The sequence below is a fragment of the Sminthopsis crassicaudata genome, chromosome 4, assembly GCF_048593235.1.
Source record: "Sminthopsis crassicaudata isolate SCR6 chromosome 4, ASM4859323v1, whole genome shotgun sequence".
In the NCBI taxonomy this organism is placed as follows: Eukaryota; Metazoa; Chordata; class Mammalia; order Dasyuromorphia; family Dasyuridae; genus Sminthopsis; species Sminthopsis crassicaudata.
The window spans coordinates 304,180,828-304,206,738 of record NC_133620.1 but is presented as its reverse complement, the minus strand read 5'-3'; the positions used below and the strand labels follow the sequence as shown (position 1 = coordinate 304,206,738).

At 36.8% G+C, this 25,911-nt stretch overlaps 1 protein-coding gene across 4 annotated transcripts in view; it reads right to left on the bottom strand.

Annotated features, from left to right (window-relative positions):
* FOXK2 (forkhead box K2) overlaps positions 1-13,662 on the bottom strand; it is a 97,451-nt gene extending 83,789 nt beyond the window's left edge. For all 4 annotated transcript variants that reach the window (XM_074312007.1, XM_074312006.1, XM_074312009.1 and 1 more), the window contains exon 1: positions 12,849-13,662. In XM_074312007.1, the coding sequence (XP_074168108.1) occupies positions 12,849-13,339 (491 nt within the window). In that variant the 5' untranslated portion in view covers positions 13,340-13,662. The remainder of the gene's footprint in view (positions 1-12,848) is intronic.
* Between the last annotated feature and the right edge of the window lie 12,249 nt (positions 13,663-25,911).

Here is a 25,911-nt window from a genome sequence, read left to right as displayed (position 1 = left end):
CACTCTGGGGAAAATCACCTAACCCTGTTTGATTCAATTTCCTCATCTGTAAAATGAGCTGGAGAAGAAAATGGTAAACCACTCTACCATCTTTGCCAAGAAAATCCCAAAGAAGAGTTATAAAGATTGGGACACAACTTTTTTTTTTTTTTTAATAGCTTTTTATTTACAAGATATATGCTTGGGTAATTTTTCAGCATTGAAAATTGCAAAACTTTTTGTTCCAACTTTTCCCCTCTTTTCCCCCACCCCTTCCCCCTGATGGCAGGTTGATCAATACATGTTAAATATGTTAAAGTATAAGTTAAATACAATATATGTATACATGTCCATACAGTTATTTTGCTGTACAAAAAGAATCAGATTTTGAAATAGTATACAATTAGCCTGTGAAGGAAATCAGAAATGCAGGAGGACAAAAATAGAGGGATTGGGAATTCTATGCAATGGTTCCTAGTTATCTCGATTGGGACACAACTTGAAATTACTGAAAAAAAACAAACCTCTTTTTGTTGATAGCAGAGAATTGTAAAATGAATCTATAATTGAAGAATTGGCTTTAGGAATGTAGCCTGCCAATAGCTGAGATGTAGGCTTATCTAGCAACTATTCTACCCCTAGAATAAACTTAATGAGATCAAAACTAAGTAAGAAGGAAATCTGGATCTCATCTACTCCCCTTCCCAACTGATATGGAATAGAGGAAATTATTGTCCCTCCACCCCAAGATGCTAAATGAACTGATTATATTTTATACTATATTCTTAAAATACATACATACATGTAAATGTATATATGTATTCCTTTGTAAAATTAAGTGGTTAAATGAAATAAGGATACTATTTGCTAGCTTCCTAAAATGAGAGTAGCATAGATGGTAATGATGCAAATTGATGGCAATAAAGAAATCCCACCAAAACCCTGACTACTCAAGATCCCCAAGGGGAAGATATAACAAACTGGGGATTATAGAGATTGGGGTCAGAATTAACCATATTACTCAAATTGATGTCCATTAGTTGGAGAATGGTAATAGAATATTACTGTGCTATAAGAAACAATAAATATAATGAATTCTGATTAACATGGAAAGACTTATAAATTGATGCAAACTCAGGTAAACAGAATGAAAAAAGCAATATGTAAAATAACTGTTATAATGTAAATGGAAATTAAGATAACACTAAGACACTCAAAATGGAATGTTTTGAAATTATAATCACCAACCTGCACTAAAAACAGAATGTAATAGGGAAGAATTTATTAAACAATTCCTAAGTGCTGGAGATCCAAAGAAAAATCGAGTCCCTCCTTTCAGGTTCATATTCTAACTGATGAGACAAGACAAAAAACTATTCTATTTCACATATTTTCACAAGTGGAATTTAGCTTTTGGCAAGTGAAGTAGAAAGGCAGATGGTCCTCAACTGGGAGACTAATGGGTCCAAAGATCAAAGAGGAGTGAGTCTCTGGGGTTCTTACAACAGAGGTGAGAATGGGGGGAGTCAGCATCCACGTGACAATAAGGATCAAGCACATGATAGAAAATGGCAAAGGAAAGCGAGCTAGCGAAAAGTAATATTCATTAGCCATTACCATGGTGACTGGTGGTGTTAGTCCATGGCTGGACTACCCACTAGGCAAGCTAGGGCAGGGGAAAGAGGGGTCCCCAACTAGCCTGCAGTACTTCAATATCAAACTTCCTGTGGACTTTCAAGAAATGAAATGGAGATAATAGCTCTCTCTGCTTCTCTGAAAAGGTAAAATGGTCCTAACTCCAGCTTATGACCACCATATGAAGTTTTATAATTAAATATGGGAGTAGCAAAATTATGATTTATTATCAGTGAATGTTCGATTTGTACAACCTGTTTTACATAGCTATATACTCAGATATACTTGGGGTCACATAAAAATTTCTCAGTTGGAATTAGAAAAAGTTTAAGAAGCTCTGCTCTGCAGCATATTTGGTATGTTGTATGGTTCTGTGGAAATAATTTTTATTGCTTCTTTTTTATTTGTTCTAAATGATAGTTTCTTGAGAGAGAGTGGAGGCAAATGATTTAAAGACAAATTACTTAAAAGATAAAAAACAAATAAAAAAACTAAATTGTGAAAATAACAGTAATCTTATCAATCAGTCAATCCACAAGCATTTATTAAGTAAAAATAGTCTCCAACTTACACTCTATTGAACAAGGCTTAATTTTAGCAGGCTAGACATTAGTAATTAGGGGGGACAGGTATAGGCCATCTGAAATAGGTATGATTTGACGTACATGTTGAAGAACACTAAGGAAAAAAAAAATTAAATACAAGGAGGGAGAGTATTCCAGGTAAGAAAAACAAGTAGTTCAAAGGAACAAAGATAAAAAATAGAATGCCATATGCAAGAGAAGAGAGACATAGAATAAAATGTAGAGTGGAAGGGAATTAGGTGTAAGAAATATTTTGTTTCATGGAGAAATGTAAATGGAAAGCATATTTGATCTTGATCTTAAAAGTATTAAGGAGGTAATGAAGTTTCCTGAGAAAGTTGGGAAGGGGACAGAGAGTAAAATGGTAAAATTTATATTTTTAAAATTATCACATTAGTAGCTGAATGAAGAATGATTCCTGCTGCGATAGTCTAGGTGAAAAGTGATGGGTTTGTGACTTCAAAACAGGAGAAAAAATCATATGAATTATCTTGTAAAGATATAAGATTTGGAAAAAGACTAACGAAAGTGAGAAATTGAAGTTAGAATTGAGGATTGAACAGAGGCCCCAACCCTACGTGATTGGAAGGATAGTGATATGCACAATAGCAAGAGTGAAGTTCAAAGTGGGAAAGGATTTGGGGGAAGATAAAGGTTCTGTTTAGGAAATTTCCTCCTAAACCTCCCCACCTAGTGCTTGATAAACCCAAAGATCCCAGATATTGGTGTAAGAACTCATTGTTCAAAAAAAAAAACTAGATGCAAAACTGGAAAGCAGTTTGGCAAAAATGACGTACAGAGCATTATCTTTCACAGTATACCAAAATAAGCTCCAATGGACATATGATTTAGATATAAAGGAAGATATCAAAAAGGAATTAGAGGAATAAGGAAGAAATTATCTCTTAGATTTACAGATAGAAGTAAAGATCATAAAAAATTGAAATAGTAGAGGATCATGGAAGATAAAATAAACAGTAATGATTATATAAAATTTAAAAGGTTCTAACAAAACTGAGTTAAAATAAGAGAAACAAATGGGAATAGGAGAAAATTGTGCAATAAGTTTTTCTAACAAGGGTCTCAATTCTAACATAGAAGGAACTGATCTAAATATGTATATCATTCCCCAATTAATAAAGAGTCAAAGGACATAAATAGGAAGTTTTCAAAGGAAGAAATCCTTTGGCTAACAATAGCACATGAAGAAATGTTCTAAATCAAAGCTTCTTAAACTGTGATTGCAACCCCACATGGAATCATCTAACAAAATGTGGCAATTCAGCAGATTTCTGAACAAAATGACCAAAAATTAATTCAAAATGCTACACAGAGAGAGAAGAATGTACTGGGGGAAAGGAAAAGGGAGAAGTAGAATGGTGTAAAGTATTATTCTTCTCCAAAATGTAAGCTTCTCTGGGAGCAGGTTTCTTGGGGAACTTCTGGGAGCAGCCTTAGTTTCAGTTTAGTGTAATAATCACCTCAAATGCAGCCAGGAGTTAAAGTTCAAATCCTTTATTGTTTCCTTTTAAGTCTTGTCTCCTTCCTGGGACCCAGTTAGCTTTCTTAGAAGCCTATCTTTCTCTTGGTTTCTGAGAGCTCTTGCCGCTAGTCCTTTGCCTCTGCCAGCTTCAGCCTCCAGCCAGCACAAAGGTGGAAGTTGGAATGAATCTGACTCCGTTTCCGAGAGTGGGCTTGTGGGCTTCTGTGTCTGGCCCTGAGAGCTTCTTGCTTATATGCTGTGCACTGAGTATACTCCAATCATTACATCACTAGGAAAGCATTATTTATTGTAGGATTAAATCAGTGGTAAATTAGATTTCACCATTGTTTCCTCAATTCCACTTAGTACCTTGTTTCAAGTTCTGGCCTATAACATCTCCTTGTGGGATCAGATCAATCATACTGAACCATGATAATTATTGTCTCTATCAATTTCACTGTATTAGTACCTTATAAGAATCATAACATCTCCCGCTTTCTTTTGATTTAGAACATATGTGGTCATGACTTCCCTGACTTCTCAAGGAGGTGAGAACCTTAAAAAAGAAAGTGATCATGCCTTTCCTGACTACTCAAAAAAGAAGTGAAAACACCATAAAAGAAAATGATCATGCCCTCCCTGTCGTCTCAGGAAGGGAGATGAATACACCAAAGGAAATGGGAAATCCAATCAGATTAGTGGGTTTCTGAAGAGGCTCACTTGAAACAGGTATTATGTATACATAAATCCATCAATATGGGAGGTATTACACATAATTACATAAATTACATAAGCACATAGCAATATAACACAGGCTAGTAGTGATGTAAGAAATAACATGAATCAACATGAGGAATTATACATGTCCATAAGTCCTAGAAATAGTCCAAAAGGAATCTATTGTCTGTTAATTCATGTGCCAGGAATCCAATGATTCCTGCTGGTTTTCAAGTCCTGCAACAGTCTTATCTTGTGTTAGGGAATCCAATGACTCCTGCAGATTTTGTTTTTAGATCTTCTCCTTTGTTTCCAGATTTTTCTCTTTTTCTGTCTCTCTCCAGGTACTCATTGCCACCCATCTGTTTCCTTCTCCATCTGTAGGAATACAAGCAAACCCTTTCTCCCAAGTACTTAACCTATCTAATTCCCTTCTATTTACCACTTTCTAGATCTCTCCTCATTACCTGGCAATTGCATTGGAGCTGTTTGCACTGGACACTGCCCTGTTGGTTTAAAAAGCCTGTATTCTCCCCAATTGTAATCCCTTTCTACTATCTGATTGCTTTTCTGTTGGTTGATCATGTGATCAACCAACCCTTTCTGCCATGTGATTGTTTTTTGGCCAATAGATCACATCAGAGTCCTCACCTTCTAAAGACTCTCTGGGTGTAAACTCAGCTGCCATCATGCCCCACCTGTCTTTTGTAGGATATCTTGGAGCTGGGCCCTGTCTCTCATTTCCCTGGTCAATCTGTATTCTGAGGCCCAGTGGAAGCCCTTGTGGCATTTTGGACATAGGGTTTTAGGTCTTCTTTTACCCTGTCCTCTCACTCTATCTCCATATCTACACTGGGCTCTCAAATGTCCAATTTTTCCACACTGAAGACATCGACGACTCTCTTTAGAAGTCCCTTGCCAAGAGGAGCCCTATCTTCCCATGTTCATAGTTTCGGTACAATAAGCATTTGTGCCCACTGTAGCACAGCATCTTATGATCTCCTCTAAAGGAGCATCTTTGTGTAGTCCCCATGTAATTCTTCTGCAAACCTCATTAGCATTTTCCTTAGCCAGTTGTCTTATCATAATTCTTGTAGCTGCATTTTCTCCAATGGTTCTTGTGACAGCTGTTTGCAAACGTCCCACAAAATCCACAAAGGATTCATTGAGACCTTGCTGTATTTTTGTGAAGGCTCCCCCTTGATCTTTTTGTCCGAGGAGGGAATCTCAAGCTTTTGTTGCAGCAGGGGAGATCTATTCATAAGCTGTTGTAGGATAATTAATCTGTTGTGAATTCTCTCCATACTGACCTTCATCTGCTAGTTGGTTAAAAGTGACTTTTTGCCTATTGCCTCTGGCTCAACTCTTACATAATTCATGATACTCTAAAAGTCACAACAAGTTTTGTCCAGATTCTAAAAATGTCCTTGCTATGGATTTCCAATCACTAGGGGTTAGGATTTCATAAGACAAATTATCTAGTAACATCTTAACATAAGATGATGTAGCCCATAAAGAGTGCAACGATTTTTCAAATTCTTAATTTTTTCCAGATCAAAAGGAGTGTATCTTCTCCTTTTTTGACCTGAAAAGTGAAGCTCTTCAATCACAGAATATACATTTATTTTTAAATCAGATATATCCTGTCCTTCATTTTTTGCCTTAACAAATGCCTTTTGTAATCTTGTCATAGGCTGCTTCACAGAAGGTCCTGAATGTGTTACTGCCTCTCCCTCACCTTCTTCTCCCTCCACCCATGAAGGGTTAATTGAGGGAGGGAGGTCAGAGGATAGGAAATGTTCCTGTTGTAAAATGCCACTCAGAATTGTACTTAACTCCATTCTTATCTGATTCTTCATCCTTTTCACCTAGTTTAGTTGGCTCCTCCCCCTTGTTCTCTTTCTTCTTTTTCTTTATTCTATAACTTATATTATTTCCTAAAGCCAGTTGTATTATCTATTAAGTGTGTCTTTGAAAATTGAGTCAGGTCCATTATCATTGTAGAATTGACATAATTGCTCTCCTACTAATTTCCATTCCTCTAGATCCAATTCTTTTTCCATAGAGAACCAAGGAGATGTGTACTCTACAGTCTCTTCCAGCTTCTGCCTCTAGCTCCTTCTGAATCCAAAGCCTCCAGCTAGCACAAAGGTGGAAAATGAAATGAATCTGATTCCGCCTCCAAGAGTGGGCTTGTGGCCCTGAAAGCTTCTTTCCTTATATGCTGTGCACTGAGTATTAAATCAATGGTAAATTAGGATTAAATCAATGGTAAATTAGATTTAACCAATGTCTCCTCAATTCTACTTAGTACCTTGTTTCAAGTTCTGCCCATAGCATCTCCTTGTAGGATCAGATCAATCATACTGAACCATGCTAAATTAGATAATTATTGTCTCTATCAATTCCACTATCTTAGTACCTTGTAAGAATCATAACAGTGTAAATTTATTTGCCATAAAAAAGGAGGCATGAAAAAGCTTTTACAGTGGAGGAGGGAAGAGGAGAAGGAGGAGAGGGTGAGTGAACGAACCTTACTCTCGGGAGGGGGGAAGAGGAGAAGGAGGAGAGGGTGAGTGAACGAACCTTACTCTCATCAGAATTGGATCAGAGGAAATAATATACACCGGGTACTAGGGATATAGAAATCTACCTTACTCTGCATGAAAATGGGAGAGGAACAGAATATGGGAAGGGAAGAGGGTGGTAAAAGAGAGGCCATATTGAGAAAGGGAGTGGTCAGTACCAAAACATTTTTAAGGAAGGACAGGGTGAAAGGAGAAAGAGAATAAATGGGGGAGAAATACAGTTAGCAATAGTAATTGTAAAAAAAAAAAAAATTTAGGCAATTGGGGTTAAGTGACTTGCCTAGGGTCACACAACTAGGAAGTATTAAGCATATGAGATGATATTTGAACTCAGATCTTCCTGACTCCAGGGCCAGTACACTGCAACATCTAGCTGTCCCTGAGAGTTTTAATTTTTATTAGAGTGGGAGACTTATGCTTTCTTTCAAAACATGACTTTTATGGAAAACCACTTCACATGTGGTTTTTAATTGTGGGTGGGAATAAGGGAGAGAACCTAGAACTCAAAAATTTTAAAAGCAAATGTAACTGGGCAAAAATATTAAATTAAAAAAAAACTCAAATACACAATGAATTTATCCTTGCCTTAGTGCATTGCATGACTTTGCTGCAACCTTGGTTCTGAACATGCAACATGCCCACTTTGCACTGTGCGAGCTCAAACATTGCAGAAATACATTGGCTCAGATTCAAGACGAGATCACATAAAAATTTCTTGGGTAAAAAAGAAGTCACAAGTGGAAAAAAGTTTAAGAAACTCTGTTCTAAGTCACTTTTAATCAGAAAAATGCAAATTAAAATACCCATTAGTACTGGGTGGACTCTGGGAAAACAAGACATACTTATGCATTGTTGGAGCTGATCAAGCCATTCTGAAGACCATTTGAAACTATGTGCAAAAAGTTACTAAACTGTTGACCCTTGACTCATTAATACCACTAGTAAGTCTATATTCCAAATACATTAAATAGAGGAAAAGTACCCATGTGGACAAAAATATTATTTCAGCTATTCAATGGTGGCAAAGATTTGGGATCTAAGGAGAAACTCATCAATTGGGAAATGACTGAACAATTTATGGTATATGAATATAATGAAATATTTATTGGAATATAGGATAAGTCATTCGATTTTTTTTTCCTGAGGCTGGGGTTAAGTGACTTGCCCAGGGTCACACATGTAAGAAGTCATGAAAAGATTGGTTTCAGAGAAACTGGGAAAACTTGTATGAACTGAAACAGGGTGAGGTTAGCAAAACTAGTAGAAAAATGTATACAATCAGAAAAATATTACAAAGACAAATCTTTGAATGATATAAGAGCTCTCATCAATACAGTTTCAGAGGACTTACAATTACCACTCCAGATTCTGATGGACTCAGAGTACAGATTAAGGAATATATCTTTTAGTCATGACCCATTGGTATTGATTATATATTTTCATTATATGGATTGTTTCTTTTTCAAAGGGGAGAAAAGGTAGATTTTTTTCATTAAAAGAAAAAAAAAAAAGAAAGAAAAAGCAATGTTTCTGTTTTAAAGCAGAGAACAGAAAGGCCAGAAAGAAGCACAATTAAGCAGGACAGTTTTGAAAACTACATGTTGATCTTGTTATGTACTTAAAGAGTAAAAAAAAAGAAGCTATTCATTATAGAGCCCTGCAGTTTTATGTGTAATAATCTTTTTCCAATGTACTATGTGTATGGCAATGCCTATCTTTTTTTGTTGTTGTTGTTTTGTTAAGTTCACAATAAAAAGAAAAAAAGATTCTTAGATTTGGCAATTAAGAAATCTTTGGTAACTTTGGATAGAACATTTTCAATTAAATGATGAGGTAAAGAGCCAAATTAAAGAGATGATTTCTAGGAGAATATAAGGAATGGGAAATAGAAGAAAAAAGTGTAATGGTTTCTCAAAGAGGTTAGTTAAGGAGATAAGAGAGTGTAGAATGGGAATGGGAGAACCAAATTTTTTTTTTTTTTTTTTTTTAAGGATTGAAGAGATATTGGTATCTCTCCAAGGAAAGGGGAAAAAAATAATGAATTCAGTTTTGGACATGTTGAGGTTATAGGAAATTCAATTTCAATTCAATGGGAAGTTGTGATCCACTAAGATTAAATAGTATATAGTAGAGGAAAACATTGATAGCACTTTAAAAAAAATAAAATTAGCTATACAGGTATATGGATTAACTACTTACTATTTCTGCCTAATTACCATTTTTATTTTGGTCAGACCTGATTTCATTAAAGTACAGAATTCCTGAAGAACTTACTTCACTATTGAAAATCTGCAATTATTCTAAAATTTAGTCTTAGCTGCTTTGGGTAACTAAGAACTTAAGAAGCTAATCCTGAAATACAAAGCCCTCAGATCATCAGAGGTAGAATTTGAACTCCAAGGCTGGCTCTCTCTATCCTCCATCCTCTAAGCCAGATTTTGATTAAAAATCTAAATTGTTCATTCTTAAGTTTGTCGTCAATCTATTTACAACTTAAAACAATTAAAAGAATCATCACATGTGATCTACAAAAAAGAGGGAAAAAAATAAGATTTTTGGAACTAATTCATGTATTTAATTTTACTTTTAAGAATGTCTTAAAACGTTTGTGGTTTATTCATTTCATGGACACAACAGAAAAACATACAATTAGTGGGAGATATAAAACATGGTTTCTGCCCTCAAAGCTTCAAGTTGGAAGAACTATGATAAGTTTATTTTTTTAAGCTCCTAATTATTGCTATAAAGAGAAAATACTTTTCATAGACAAGATGAAAACTGGGATTAATGATTGGAAAAGATAACTTTTATTAATTAAACTTACTTTTTCACTAATGACCATCGTCAGAAAGGTACAGGTAAGCCTGTAAATCTGAGCATCTATACTATATTGTAAAAAAAAATTTCAACCAAAAAAATGTTTTGAAGATATGTTTTTAATCTTCCAGTGGACCTGGAAGTCTTGTCTCCACTGATGAACTCTGGCAAGTATATATTGATATAATGAGAGACAGAATTCTTTTGGAATCACAGAAATTCCCAAATAGAGATAGAATACTATAACAAATAACCAAAAGTAAAAAAATATATATATAAAGGAAGTATGATTTCATGATCAAAAATGTAGGCCCCCCCCAAAAAAAATTTTTCTTGCAACCTCAAAGCCAAATCTTATAAAAACAAGTGAGTGCAGCAAAAGGACAACAGTTTAAAAAAAGATTTTTTTAAGATGTAAAAAGTTGTAAAGTTTATAGCATAAGCTAATTAATTATTTTACTTTATCAAATAATTCATACATACTGGTATCTTAAATTGTGCTTATAGTCTGGCCTCAGATACTTTCTCAGCAAAAAGAAAGAAAAGAAAAAAATGAGCCAGAAAATAAAAATAATAGTCATCTTACAATACCCTGTTCTACATCTCCCCAAAACTGTCAATATGGCATTTAGATTAATATTCAGGAAAAAGCCACATTTGCAGTTTTAAATGTACATTTTTAAACCTAAGATATATTTGGGAGAATTGGGGAGGGGGGATAAAGAGACACAGAGAGAGAGACAGACAGAGAAATAGTGTTTTTTTCCCCCCATTCATAGAAATTTAAATGTAATGCAAATTAAATTGCACCTGAATAAAATTGTACTTCAAAATTACTTACTTGCACTCTTAAATTCAGTACTTAATCAGTCACAAGGAAACAAATCTGTAATATACTTCAAATATAATTAAGAATTTGCTAATTATCTTATTTCTGAGAGAAATGTGTAACATCAAATTATATCCTAAAATTACATTCAAGACCAAGAATTTTGACAACTATCCTTTCCTACTGTCTAGAATGAACAAAACTACTTACTGTATTGCCAATAACACTAATACTACTAAATTTTGCCTCTTGTCCTTTAACCACTGAGTACTCTCTCTTATAATAAGAATTGGTGTGATTCATCATCTCTTCAGCAAAGTTTCTTTTCAAAAACAAATACTAATAATTTTACTTACAAGAGATTATTAGAGGATGTTAATTAAGACCAAGAGGAATTGACCACATTACTGAAACTTTGATTTATTCTCTAATTTCTACATTGCAAATAATTGGAAGTATTTCTGATAATAGGGTAACTAAAGTCTCCTTTATAATTACTTTACTTTGTCTTATTTGACCCAAATGGGAAATATTTAGCAGTATTTTTAAAAAGCTTGAAAATAAAGGTTATTGAATTTAGAACTATTCAACCCAATACACCACTCAAAAAATCATTCCAAACAGACTTGCTGTATTATAAAAATTCTCTTTTGACTACAAAAACGATTACTGGAATTGCATTCAACATAAAATATTTTCTACCTCTACCAGACTTTTGGAGTGAGATGAGAAATTCAAGAGATGTATTAAAAATCACAATTTAAAATCTTAAGAGGGAGCAAAGTCATTTGTAAATGAAAAAGTGTCATGTTAATAGCATATTATCTACTTAAAAACAAGTAAACAGCACAATGGTAAATTTATTATTGAGAACACTCTAATGCATTTATTATAAATTTTGTTTTTTAATGAGTACATGCTTCCAACGTCCTTAACCAGTAACTTGGAGGGGGAAAAAAAAAATCAAATAATCAAGACTTTTCTTTCCCAGTAAATAAGACAGAAATAATTCAACGCACAAATAACTACAAACACAATTTGTTTAGGAATAATTAACATTTCCTAGAGAGCAAGTTGTTATTCCGACAAAATGCGTATTAACCTACAAAAATTATAGTATCAAAAAAGCTGCTTTTAGTACAGCTGTATTAACATGACTGAGGTATTTAATTTGACACTTTAAAATTAAGTACTTCAATTAAAATGTACACATCAATGCCAACTACCTTTTAAAAAAACATCAAAAGCCTATACGTTGAGATTGAAGACATGAACTTGTTTCAAGGGCTTCTAAACATAGGCTATCTGAAAATATTGTATGAAAAGTTAGTTCCTAAGCAGGTTTTTAAAATGTCACTGTTATTAAGCAGTTATCATTAAGACAATACATATTTCCCTCTTGAATTCTATGATGAATTCTATTTATTCTCCACAGTTTCCACAGACTATTAAATATTTATTGAATAAAGATACAAAACTATCAAGAGGTATATCACTCTAACAGAAACCAATGATCGACATGAGCAGCTTACCAATGATTTTAGTGTTAAGAATATAAATAGTACTCACTCTAGTTTACATTAAAAAACAAACAAACAAAAACAATACCCTGGACTGCACCTGACAGCACAGAGAACAAAACTTGACATCCCAGAAACATGAGAATTGGATGTGCATATTGGGAAAGCAGCCTACATAGCAAAGCTACAAGCAAAAAGGTGACACAGTAGAAGCATGACCTGTGCTATACGCCAAGGAAATTAGAAATGATCATGGCGAGCTGATGGGGCTGTTCAGTGATAATAATTACTCCATTCACTGCAAGACAGTAAGGCATGCAGCAACCAACCCGCAAACCACTCCAAAAGCGCCCTCCCAGGCAGCATAGGAGATGGCTGCAATATCTTGGGGAAAGTGGAATACAGTTTAAACACAGAATTATCCTCCTTCTCTATAGCACCCCAGCTCCTACTTCACTCATGTCCAGCTGAGGAACTCTTATAGCTGCTGGAAGAGTAGAAAAAGGGCTAAGATTGGACTCCCATAGAACCACCGCAGGAGGAGCGCAGCGGAGAAAGAAGAGTACTAATTAATACAGAAGGAAATTATCAAGGAAAAATGGGGAATATTGGGGTGAGCAGATGCGAATAAAGAGGAAGAGAAAGTTGGTAGGTTGCGGGTTGAAGGTGCCCTGGACCGCCGACTGGGCTACTCACACTCGGGGCAGCTGCAGCGGGGGCGCCCCCCGCCTCTGGAACACGCCGTCTACGAAGACACCATTCTTGCCTAGGCAGCGCAAATAGAAATCTCCGCCGGTGTTAGGGTCTTCAGCGGGGCCCGGCTGGGAAGGTGGGGGTGGCGGGGGCGGCTGCTGCGCCGGGGGCTGAGGCTGACATTGTTGCTCCTCTGCATCAAAAGTCACAGGGGTCGGGCTACCGCCTGGGGGAGTAAAGATCTCAAGGTGGCGCCGAGAAATGAAGCTCGAGTGGCCCATGCTCACATCTACGGAGCCCTGAGACGAATTCCGCCCGATAGTCACCGACCGCTTCTTCATCAGGTACTCGAACTCACGGCCCTCTAACCGGGCCACGGCCCAGCCCCCCGGCGGGGACCCTCTACAGCCGCCACTGCCGTCATCATCAGTGCCGCCACCACCGGACCCAGGAGGGGGGGCCGAACCTGTGCCGGAGAGCATCGCAGCAGCCATCCCGGGGCCTGGAAGGTGAGAGTGAGGAACGAGGCTGCCCAGAGCCGGGAGAGCAGGAGCGAGGAGCCTCAAGGCCCTTGGGTCGAAGCCCACGGGCGGAGGCAGCTCTGGTGCTTGGACTCAGCCAGCCACAGCTTATGCACACACCGAGGGGAGGGAAGGGGGAAGGGGAAAAGGGAGGGAGAGAGGGGAGAATTAAATAAGAGAATTAGTGAGAAGGTAAGGAGGGAGGGGGGAGGCGACGAAGGGGAAAAAGGGGGGAGGGAGGCAAAGTGAAAGGCTCAACTACGCTTGATAGCTCTGGCATCCCGCCCCTTTGGACCAGTGACTGACAGCTACTTCCCACCATTAGGAATGCAGCACGGCAATGGGGCTATCGAAGACTAGCCTATGGCAGGAAACATCGGACTTCAAGGTCGGTTGTAGAGCTCTTCTACCACCACCACCACCACCACCACCCCCCTCCACCCTGACAACTCCCCCAACAAGCTAGACTTTGGGAGATGCGGAAAACCTGGAATGGCTGAACAAGGAAGTCCGGGATGTGGGTTCTATGCACTAAACCCCAGCTAGACTAGAGATAGAGTGAGGGGCTGTCCCCAAAGTCTGGGAAAGAGGGCGCTGCGAGGTCGAGAAAGACTAGCTCCATGATCCTGGGTGGAGCTACTGTAGCTGCTAAACATGAAGCCAGACTCTCAAGGTCACAGAGAGATGGAAGGCATGTCAATTATTATTATTATTTTTTTCTCTCTGAACTCTCCACCCTTAGGGAATTATCTGAATGTAGCCTTCAGGAAGCTGAATGGTTAGCCGAGGGTCCTAGGTCCCAGAGACAGAAGAGGGCACCAGAGCAGCCTTGGATGCACATGTAGCCTGAGACCTGTAGCCTAACATTTGTCTCACTAGCCACCAAATCACTGGGGTGTGAAGAATCAGCCCATTTGGAACAGGTAGTATTTCAGGTCCTGCCTGACTCCTAGCAAAAAAAAAAAAAAAAAAAAAAAAAGGAGTCTTCATAGGTGACTCTTAAAATCCCTTTTCCTTCTAAAATCTCTAAGAATTTCAGGGAAAATATATCATTCTATTTTTGCACCAGCCTGCTGTGGTTTACTCTGGCACAAAACTTAAAATAAAAAAGGAGGAATTAATGAGAATTATCTATTTTACTAATCACGGACTAAAATTCTTTCAACTAGTACCCATTTTTTTCAAAAATTCTGTCAAAGCTAACTAGTTTAAATAAAAGGGGCCCAAATCCCTTCACTTCTCTAGGCCTGTTTCTGATCTTTATGCCTTTTTTTCCTATAGATGTCAGAAGGGATATTGATGTGGCAAAGCAATGAAAATCACACATATATTTTACATGAACTGAGATTTGGCTTACCTGGCATCTACTCTTTGGTCCCTGAAAATATACAATGGTCCCTGTCCACAAGGAATTTTCAGTCCAATTGCAGAAAAAAGAACTACACAAATGAAACAATTAGTAGACTAGTCGGTGCTTCAAAATGTAATTGATAAATTATATATATGATACAGGCATTTATTCAGCAGCTATTTATTATTTCCTCCCTGACACCTTCACTTGAAAAACCAAGTATGCTTGCTTCAAACCTGTCAGCCTTTTAATTTTCCAGACTATTTTTTCATCTTTCCCTGTAACGTTCTTTTCTCTAAATTATAATTGTTCTCTGGAAGCAGGTTTCTAGGGGATCTTCTGGGAGCAGCCTTTATTTCAGTTCCACTCAACAATCCCAAATGCAGCCAGGAGTCCAAATCCTTTACTATCTCTTTCCAAATCTTATCTCCTTCACTTGGGGCTCCGCTAGTTTTCTGGAGCCCTTCCGGATCTTGGTTTCAGTATTCTCCACAGGACAGCCTGCCACCATTTCTCTGTCTTCCTTTGTTCTGCCTGATTTGTGAATCTCCTTGACTGAATCCTGACTCTGAATCTCCCAAAGTCCTCCCAATGTCTCCATCCAGCACAAAGGTGGAAGTTGGAATGAATCTTGACTTTGAATCTCCCAAAGTCCTCCCGAAGTTCTCCTTGACCCTGAGACTTCTTTGCTTATATGTTGCCCACTGAGTACACACCAATCATTTCATCACTAGGAAACCGTTATTTGTTATAGGATTAAATCAATGCTAAATTAGATTTAACCATTGTCTCCATACTCAATTCCACTGGGCCTTGTTTCAAATTCTGGCTCATACCATCTCCTTGTAGGATCAGATCAACCATGCTAAATTAGATAATTATTGTCTCTATCCATTCCAGTGACTTAGCACCTTGTAAAAATCCTAACATCTCCCCCTTTCTTTTGATTTAAGACATAGAGTTGTCATGACCTCCCTGACTTCTCAAGGAGGTAAGAACCCCAAAAAAGAAAGTGATCACGCTTTCCCTGACTGCTCAAAAAAGAAATGAAAACATGATAAAAAGGAGGTGGTCACACCCTCCCTGACTTCTCAGGGAAATGAAAACATCAAAGGAAATGGGAAATCCAATCAGATTAGTGGGTTTTTGAAGGGGTTCACTTGAAACAGGTATACCTAAATGCATCAGGTATACATAAATGCATCAGTAATTACATAAATTACATAAGTATATAGTAACATTAACACATGAGGAATTATACATATCCATAAGTCCTAGAAATAATCCAAAAGGAATCTATTGTCCATTAGTTCATGTGCCAGGACCTGATCCAGTAATTCCTGCAAGTTTTAAAGTCCTGCAATAGTCTCATCAACAATTTTTCATCTCAAGGAGTCCAATGATGCCTGCAGGTTTTCAAGTCCTGCAACAGTTTCATCTTGTGTTAGGGAATCCAATGATTCCTGATGGTTTTCAAGTCCTGCAACAGTCTTTAATCAACAATTTTTCATCTCAAGGAATCCAATGATTCCTGCTGGTTTTGTTCTTAGGTCTTCCCTTTGTTTGCAGATTTTTCTCTTTTTCTGTCTCTCTCTGATGGACAGGGTGAATACGGTTCGTTGGCACCCATCTGATTCCTTCTCCATCTGTGGAGATACAAGCAAACCCTCTCTCCCAGGCAGTTAACTTATCTAATTCCTTTCTATTTTCCACTTTCTAAATCTCTCCTCATCATCTGGCAATTACATTGGAGCTATTTGCACTGGACACTGCCCTGTTGGTTTAAAAGGCCTGTATTCTCCCCAATTGCAATATATTTCTGCTATCTGATTGCTTTTCTGTTGGTTGATTACATCAGAGTCCTGACCTTCTAAAGACTCTCTGCCATCATGCCCCACCTATCTTTTGTATGATATCTTGGAGCTGGGCTCTGCCTCTAATTTCCCTGGGTCAATCTACATTCTGAGGCTCAAAGGAAGTCCTTATGACATTTTGGACATGGGATTTTAGGTCTTCTCTAAACCTGTCTTCTCACTCTATCTCCATATCTACATTGGGCTGTTAGATGTCCAACTTTTCCAAATTGAAAATATCGACGATTTTCTCTAGAAGTCCCTTGCCAAGAAGGACCCTGTCTTCCCATGATCATCATAGTCTAGGTATAATAAGCATTTATGCCCACTGTAGCTCAGCATCTTATGATCTCCTCTAAAGGAGCATCTTTGTGTAGTCCCCATATAATTCTTCTGCAAACCTCATTGACATTTTCCTTAGCCAAATGTCTGATCATTATTTCTATAACTGCATTTTCTCCAATTGTTCTTGTTATAGCTGTTTGCAAACATCCCACAAAATCCACAAAGCGTTCATTGGGACCTTGCTCTATTTTTGTGAAGGCTTCACCTCCATCTTTCTGTCCAGGGAGGGAACCCCAAGATTTTATTGCAGCCTTAGAAATTTGCTCATACACTGTTATGGGATAATTAATCTGTTGTGAATTCTCTCCATACTGACCTTTATCTGCTAGTTGGTCAAAAGTGAATTGTACATTAACTCCTGTTTGCCTATTGCATCTGGCTTGAATCCTTCATAACTCATGATACTCTGAAAGCCACAAGTTTTGGCCAGGTTCTAAACATATCCCTGCTATGGATTTCCAGTCATTAGGGGTTAGGATTTCATAAGCCAAACTATCTAATAACATTTTAACATAAGAGGATGTAGCCCATAAAGAGTGCAACCTTTTTTCAAATCCTTAATTTTTTTCAGATCAAAAGGAGTATATCTTCTCCTTTTTTTGATCTGAAGAATCAATCTCTTCAATCACAGGGTATGCATCTATAAAATCAGATATATCTTCTCCTTCATTTTTTGCCTTAACCAATGCATTTTTCTAATCTTGTCCTAGATTGCTTCATAGGTGGTTCTGTTTGTGTTACTGCCTCTCCCCCTCCTCCTTCTTCCTCCACCTATGAAGGGTTAATTGAGGGAAGTAGGTCAAGGGATTGGAAATGATCTAATTTCTCCTCTTGTGAATTCTTATCTGATTCTTCATCCTTTTCATTTAGTTTCGTTGGCACCTCCCCCTCCTGCTCTTTCTTCTTTTTCCTTAGTCTAACACTTATGTAATTTCTTTAAGCCACTTGTATTAAATTGTATGTATGAAGTGTATCTTTGGAAATTGAGTTTGGATTGGAATTGTAATATTCACCTAGTTGCTCTCCTACTAATTTCCATTCCTCTAAATCCAATTCTTTTTCCATCGATAACCAAGGATATATGTACTGCACAGTTCAGTGATCTGCTCCAAAATTATAATCAAACCTTGGCTTTTCATAACCCTGACAATGCTCTCTACATATTTTCCTTGAAGAGAAACAGAAGGCTGTTTTCTAAACATCTGCCCTATTTCAGCTCTTTAACAAAATTTCCTTGTTGTACTCAACCTAATTTCTGGGTCAGAGAGACTTTTCCACTGAAATCAGGATCCTGTCTGTCCCACATTTGGGCGCCAAAATGTACTGTCTTTTCTCTAAATTATAATCGTTCTCTGGAAGCAGGTTTCTAGGGAATCTTCTGGGAGCACCCTTCATTTCAGTTCCACTCAACAATCCCAAATGCAGCCAGGAGTCCAAATCCTTTACTGTCTCTTTCCAAATCTTATCTCCTTCACTTGGGGCTCGGCTAGTTTTCTGGAGCTCTTCCGGATCTTGGTTTCAGTGTTCTCCACAGGACAGCCTGCCACCACTTCTCTGTCTTCCTTTGTTCTGCCTGATTTGTGAATCTCCTTGACTGAATCCTGACTCTGAATCTCCCAAAGTCCTCCCAATGTCTCCATCCAGCACAAAGGTGGAAGTTGGAATGAATCTTGATTTTGAATCTCCCAAAGTCCTCCCGAAGTTCTCCTTGACCCTGAGACTTCTTTGCTTATATGCTGCCCACTGAGTACACACCAATCATCTCATCACTAGGAAACCGTTATTTGTTATAGGATTAAATCAATGCTAAATTAGATTTAACCATTGTCTCCATACTCAATTCCACGGGGCCTTATTTCAAATTCTGGCTCATACCATCTCCTTGTAGGATCAGATCAACCATGCTAAATTAGATAATTATTGTCTCTATCCATTCCAGTGACTTAGTACCTTGTAAGAATCCTAACATTTGTGGGGGCAGAGCCAAGATGGTGAAGAAGATATAAGTGAATCTGTAAGCCTCCTTCTTCCCTCATTACCAATTAGTTAAATCAGCCCCAAAAATAACGCTGGACTGATAGAAACCACAAGGCCTGGAAGCACAGCTTACCAGCTGAAGAGAATCTGGAGTTTCAACAGAAAAGGTTGGTTCCCAGGGGAGGAAGAAAAAAGGCCAGCACAGACGGTTAGGTGCTAGCACACTGCGCCTATTGAGCTGGGGAGAACTCTGGGATCAGAGAAGCCACTGAGATAGAAGAATCTGGCACAGGCTGTTAGCTCTACTCTGCTTATAAAATAGCAGTTCAGAAGAGAAATCAAGGCACTTTAAAATATAAAGCCAGATACTAGAACCACCCCAATCCGGAAGTGACCTAACAGATTTCAGCAGGGGTGTGCAGCTACGTTCTGCTGCCTGGGGCTTCGCCTTGGTAGTTAAGAGCTTGAACACCAGGGACACAGCCCAAGGCAACATCTAATTCACATAGTACTGGGCTTGGTTGGAGGCTGTGGAACTCAGTCCCAGAGAAGTGGAACCTTTGAAATAGGGACCTCGGTTTCTGTGCAAACACTTCCAGTTTGAGTGCAGGGGCTTTTCACATCAGCTGCTGATATCCACGCCCCACGGGACGTATTGGCTGGGCTTTGTGTTGCCTTTACTGTTCAGTCTTAAACCTCAGGGAAGTCTCTAGGACACACAGCGGGGTCCTTCACTGGGCAACCCTCACAGCACAGTTGTACTAATCACCTCTGAGGCACTTCCAGGGAGGGGGAGGGGAACTCTCTCCCAGAGCTGTCTCTTAGATCAGGCACAGGGGCCGCTGCATCCATCCAGTCTGGGAGAAAGCTGGTAAAGAAATAAATAAATAAACTTCTTACCCCAAGGACAGACCCCAAAAGATTTTTTAACCATGAGTAAAAAGCTAAAGAGAACCATTGATTCTTTCTACACAGAGAAAGAGCAGGTAACCAACCCCCAGGAATTTAATAGCAGAGAGTCAGCAGATAACAGCCTAAAGGGAATGATACCTGCCCCCCATCACATAACTCCTATTAACTATTAAAAAGTTAAGAGAGTTTGAAGAAAAATGGGGAAAGGAAAGAGAAGTTATGATAGAGAATAACAACGTTCTGAAATTTGAGTTGGAAAAAATAAAAAATTCACAGGAGATGCAGGGAAACAAAACTTGTGAATTAGAAAAGGTTAAAAAATCACAGGAAAGTAGGATTTCTGAATTGGAAAAGATAAAAAATTCTCAAGAAAGTAGGATTTCTAAATTGGAAAAGATAAAAAAGTCTCAAGAAATTAGGATTTCTGAATTGGAAAAAGAAAGTAATTTTCTAAAAAAAATTAGGGAAATGGAAAAAAATTCAATAGAGCAAAATAATTCATTTAAAAACTCAATTGGGCATATACAAAAAGAACTAAAAAATGTGAATGAAGAAAATAACTCATTAAAAATCAGGACGGAACAAATAGAAATGAATGATTCATTGAGAACACAAGAATCAGTCAAATAAAACAAACAAAAAAAAAAAAAAAGAAAAGAAAAGCTGGAGAATAACATCAAATACTTACTGGGAAAATCTATAGACCTGGAAAATAGATCTAGGAGAGATAATCTGAGGATCATTGGACTTCCTGAAAACTATGACCAAAAAAGGAGCCTAGATTCTATTTTATAGGAAATCATCAAAGAGAACTGTCCAGAGATAATAGAAACAGAAGGGAAAATAGGCATTGAAAGAATTCATCAAACACCTTCTGAAAAAGACCCTAAAAAAAGAAATCCACAGAATATTGTGGCTAAGCTGCAGAATTACCACACAAAGGAAAAAATATTGCAAGCAGCTAGAAAAAAGCAATTCAAATATCAAGGGGCCACAATAAGGGTCACTCAAAATCTGTCTGTCTCCACATTAAAAGATCGTAGGGCCTGGAACCTGATATTCCAAAAAGCAAAAGATCAAGGATTGCAACCAAGAATAAACTACCCAGTTAAGTTTAGCATTTTCTTCCATGGAAGAAGATGGTCATTCAATGAAACAGAGGAATTCCATTTGTTTATAAGAAAAAAACCAGACTTAAACAAAAAATTTGATCTACATCCACAAGACTGAAGAGAAACAGAAAAAGGTAAAAAGAACTCTTAAGAACTATATCTCTGTTGTGGATATATAGAAAGTGCACATAGATAATTTGATTTTACTGATATAAAAAAAAGGGGGGAGTAGTAAAGGGAAGGGGGGAGTATCAGAAAAAGGGGAAGGAGTGATAAAAAGAGGGAAACTACATCCCAGGAAGAGGCATAGAAAATATACCATATCTGAGGGAATTTAGAGAGGGGGAGAAACATTATGTGAATCTTACTCTCATCAGAAGAGGCTCAAAGAGTAAATAATTGACATATTGGTTTTTCAGAGAATTCTCTCTCACCTCATTAAAAGGGGGGAGAGGAAAAGGGAAAAGGGGAATAAGGGAAGGGACTTGGAAGGAGGGGGGAATGATACTAAAAAAAGAGAAGGCTGCGCATCACAAGTGGGGTCTATAAATTAAATATTGGGGAAAGGGTTCAGAGGGGTCAAGGAGGAAAAAAAGCATAATCTGGGGATAATATGATGGCAGGAAATACAGAATTAGTAATTTTAACTGTAAATGTGAATGGGATGAACTCTCCCATCAAACAGAGACGGATAGCAGACTGGATCAAAAGTCAGAACCCTACAATATGTTGTTTACAGGAAACACTCTTAAAGCAGGGAGATACATGCAGAGTAAAGGTAAAAGGTTGGAGCAGAATCTATTATGCTTCAGCTAAATCCAAAAAAGCAGGGGGAGCCATCCTTATCTCAGATCAAGCAAAAACAGAAGTTGATCTAATTAAAAGAGATAAGGAAGGAAACTATATCCTACTAAAAGGTAGCACAAACAATGAAGCCATATCAATACTAAACATATATGCACCAAGTGGTAGAGCATCTAACTTTCTAAAGGAAAAGTTAAGAGAGTTGCAAGAAGAAATAGACAGTAAAACTATAATAGTGGGAGATCTCAACCTTACACTCTCAGATTTAGACAAATCAAACCACAAAACAAATAAGAAAGAAATTAAAAAAGTAAATAGAACATTAGAAAAACTAGGTATGATAGACCTTTGGAGAAAACTGAATGGCGATAGAAAGGAATATACTTTCTTCTCAGCAGTTCATGGATCCTATACAAAAATTGACCATATATTAGGACATAAAGATCTCAAAATTAAATGCAGGAAGGCAGAAATAATAACTGCCTTCTTCTCAAATCACAATGCAATAAAAGCTACATTCAGTAAGAATTTAGGGGTAAATAGACCAAAAAGTAATTGGAAACTGAATAATCTCATCTTAAAGAATGACTGGGTGAAAGAGCAAATTATAGACACAATTAATAATTTCACCCAAGATATTGACAATGATGAGACATCATACCAAAATCTATAGTATGCAGCTAAAGCGGTAATAAGGGGAAATTTTATATCTTTAGAGGCTTATTTGAACAAAATAGAGAAAGAGAAGATTAATGAATTGGGCCTGCAACTTAAAAAGCTAGAAAAAGACCAAATTAAAAACCCCCAACCAAAAATCAAACTTGAAATACAAAAATTAAAAGGAGAAATCAATAATATTGAAAGTAAAAAAACTATTGAATTAATAAATAAAATCAAGAGTTGGTTTTATGAAAAAGCCAATAAAATAGATAAACCTTTGGTAAATCTGATCAGAAAAAGGAAAGAGGAAAATCAAATTGTTAATCTTACAAATGAAAAGGGGGATCTTTCCACCAATGAAGAGGAAATTAGAGAAATAATGAGTTACTTTGCCCAACTTTATGCCAATAAATTTGATAACTTAAGTGAAATGGATGACTTCCTCCAAAAATATAGGCTTCTTAGATTAACAGAGAAGGAGATAAATTGCTTAAATAGTCCTATTTCAGAAAAAGAAATAGAACAAGCTATTAATCAACTCCCCAGGAAAAGAAATAGAACAAGCTATTAATCAACTCCCCAGGAAAAAATCCCCAGGACCAGATGGATTTACATGTGAATTCTACCAAACATTTAAAGAACAATTAGCCCCAATGTTATATAAATTATTTGAAAAAATAGGGGATGAAGGAGTCCTACCAAACTCCTTTTATGACACAGACATGGTACTGATACCTAAACCAGGTAGGTTGAAAACTGAGAAAGAAAATTATAGACAATTTCCTTAATGAATATTGATGCTAAAATCTTAAATAAGATATTAGCAAAAAGACTTCAGAAAATCATCCCCAGGATAATACACTATGATCAAGTAGGATTTATACCAGAAATGCAGGGCTGGTTTAATATTAGGAAAACTATTAGTATAATTGACCATAGTAATAACCAAATTAATAAAAATCATATGATCATCTCAATAGATACAGAAAAAGCATTTGATAAAATCCAACATCCATTCCTACTAAAAACGCTTGAGAGTATAGGAATAAATGGACTATTCCTTAGAATAATCAGGAGCACAGAAATTAACTGGAACCTTTCCCAGTAAGATCAGGAGTGAAACAAGGTTGCCCAGTATCACCATTACTATTCAATATAGTACTAGAAATGCTAGCCTCGGCAATAAGAGCCGAGAAAGAGATTCAAGGAATTAGAGTAGGAAATGAGGAAATCAAACTATCACTCTTTGCAGATGACATGATGGTATACTTAGAGAACCCCAAAGTCTCTGCTAAAAAGCTGTTAGAAATAATTCAGAATTTTAGCAAAGTTGCAGGATACGATATAAATCCACATAAATCCTCAGCATTTTTATATATCACCAACAAAATGCAACAGCAAGAGATACAAAGAGAAATTCCATTCCAAACAAATGTAGAGAGTATAAAATATTTGGGAATCCATCTACCAAAGAAAAGTCAGGAATTATATGAGCAAAATTACAAAACACTTGCCACAAAAATAAAGTCAGATTTAGACAATTGGAAAGACATTCAGTGCTCTTGGATAGGCCGAGCGAATATAATACACATGACAATACTCCCCAAACTAATCTATTTATTTAGTGCTATACCAATCAGACTCCCAAGAAACTATTTTAATGACCTAGAAAAAATAACAACAAAATTCATATGGAAGAATAAAAGGTCGAGAATTGCAAGGGAACTAATGAAAAAAAAAGTCAGATGAAGGTCATCTAGGTATACTTGATCTAAAGCTATATTATATAGCAGCAGTCACCAAAACCATTTGGTATTGGCTAAGAAATAGACCAGTAGATCAGTGGAACAGATTAGATACAAAGGACAAAAAAGGGTACATCTATAGCAATCTAGTCTTTGACAAACCCAAAGATACCAACATTAGGGATAAAAAATTCATTATTTGGAAAAAACTGTTGGGAAAACTGGAAAGTAGTATGGCAGAAATTAGATATGGATCCACACTTAACACCATATACCAAGATAAGATCAAAATGGGTCCATGTTTTAGGCATAAAGAATGAGATCATAAATAGATTAGAGGAACAGAGAATAGTCTACCTCTCAGACCTGTGGTCAGAGGAGAACTAGAGATCATTATTGATCACAAAATAGAAGATTTTGATTACATCAAACTAAAAAGTTTCTGTACAAACAATACTAATGCAAACAAGATTAGAAGGGAAGTAACAAATTGGGAAAATATTTTTACAGTTAAAGGTTCTGATAAAGGCCTCATTTCCAAAATATATAGAGAACTGACCCTAATTTATAAGAAATCAAACCATTCTCTAATTGATAAATGGTCAAAGGATATGAACAAACAATTCTCAGATGATGAAATTGAAATTATATCCACTTACATGAAAGAGTGTTCCAAATCACTACTGATCAGAAAAATGCAAATTAAGACAACTCTGAGATACCACTACACATCTGTCAGATTGGCTAAGACGACAGGAACAAATAATGATGAATGTTGGAGGAGATGTGGGAAAACTGGGACACTAATACATTGTTGGTGGAGTTGTGAAAGAATACAACCATTCTGGAGAGCAATTTGGAACTATGCCCAAAAAGTTATCAAACCATACCTATTGAAACAAGAACTCACTATTCAATCAAAATCTTTGGGAAAACTGCAAAACAATCAGGCAGAAACTAAGTACAGATCAACGTCTCATACAAAATATTAAGATAAGTTCAAAATGGGTACATGATTTGGATATAAAGGATGCTATCAAGCAAATTTGAGGCACATGGAAAAAATTACCTGTCAGATCTTTGGTCAGGAGAAGAATTCACTACCAAACAAAATAGAGTACTTCACTGGAATTAAAGTAGACAATTTTGATTACATAAAATAAAAAAAAATTTCACAAACAAAACAAATGTAGCTAAAATTAGAAGAGGAGGAAATTGGGTGTGGAGCAAGTTCCTCTAATAAAAGTCTTATTTCTAAGAAACATGGAGTACTGAGTTAATTTTAAAAAGAAAAAGAGATATCTGACAAATGATAAATGGAAATGAAGATGCATTTTTTTTTACTTTTTATTTTTTATTAAATTTTTTAAATTTTCAAAATATATGCATACATAATTTTCAATATTCACCTTTGCAAAACTTTCTGTTCTAAGTTTTTCCCTCCCTTCCCCCATCCCTTATCCTAGATGGCAAGTAATCCAATATACATTAAACATGTGCAATTCTATACATGTTTCCATAATTATAATGCTGCACAGGAAACATCAGATCAAAAAGAAAAAAGAAAGAAAACAAAATGCAAGCAAACAACAAAAAAGGTGAAAATATGTTGTGATTCACACTGGGTCCCCACAATCCTCTCTCTGGGTGCAGATGGCTCTCTTTATGACAAAACACTGTTGAAAAAAGCCATGTCCATCAGAATTGGAAGGTGCAATTTTTAAAAGGAAAACAAACTATCAATAATCACATGGAAAAAGTCCTTCAAAATGCTAATAGAATAATG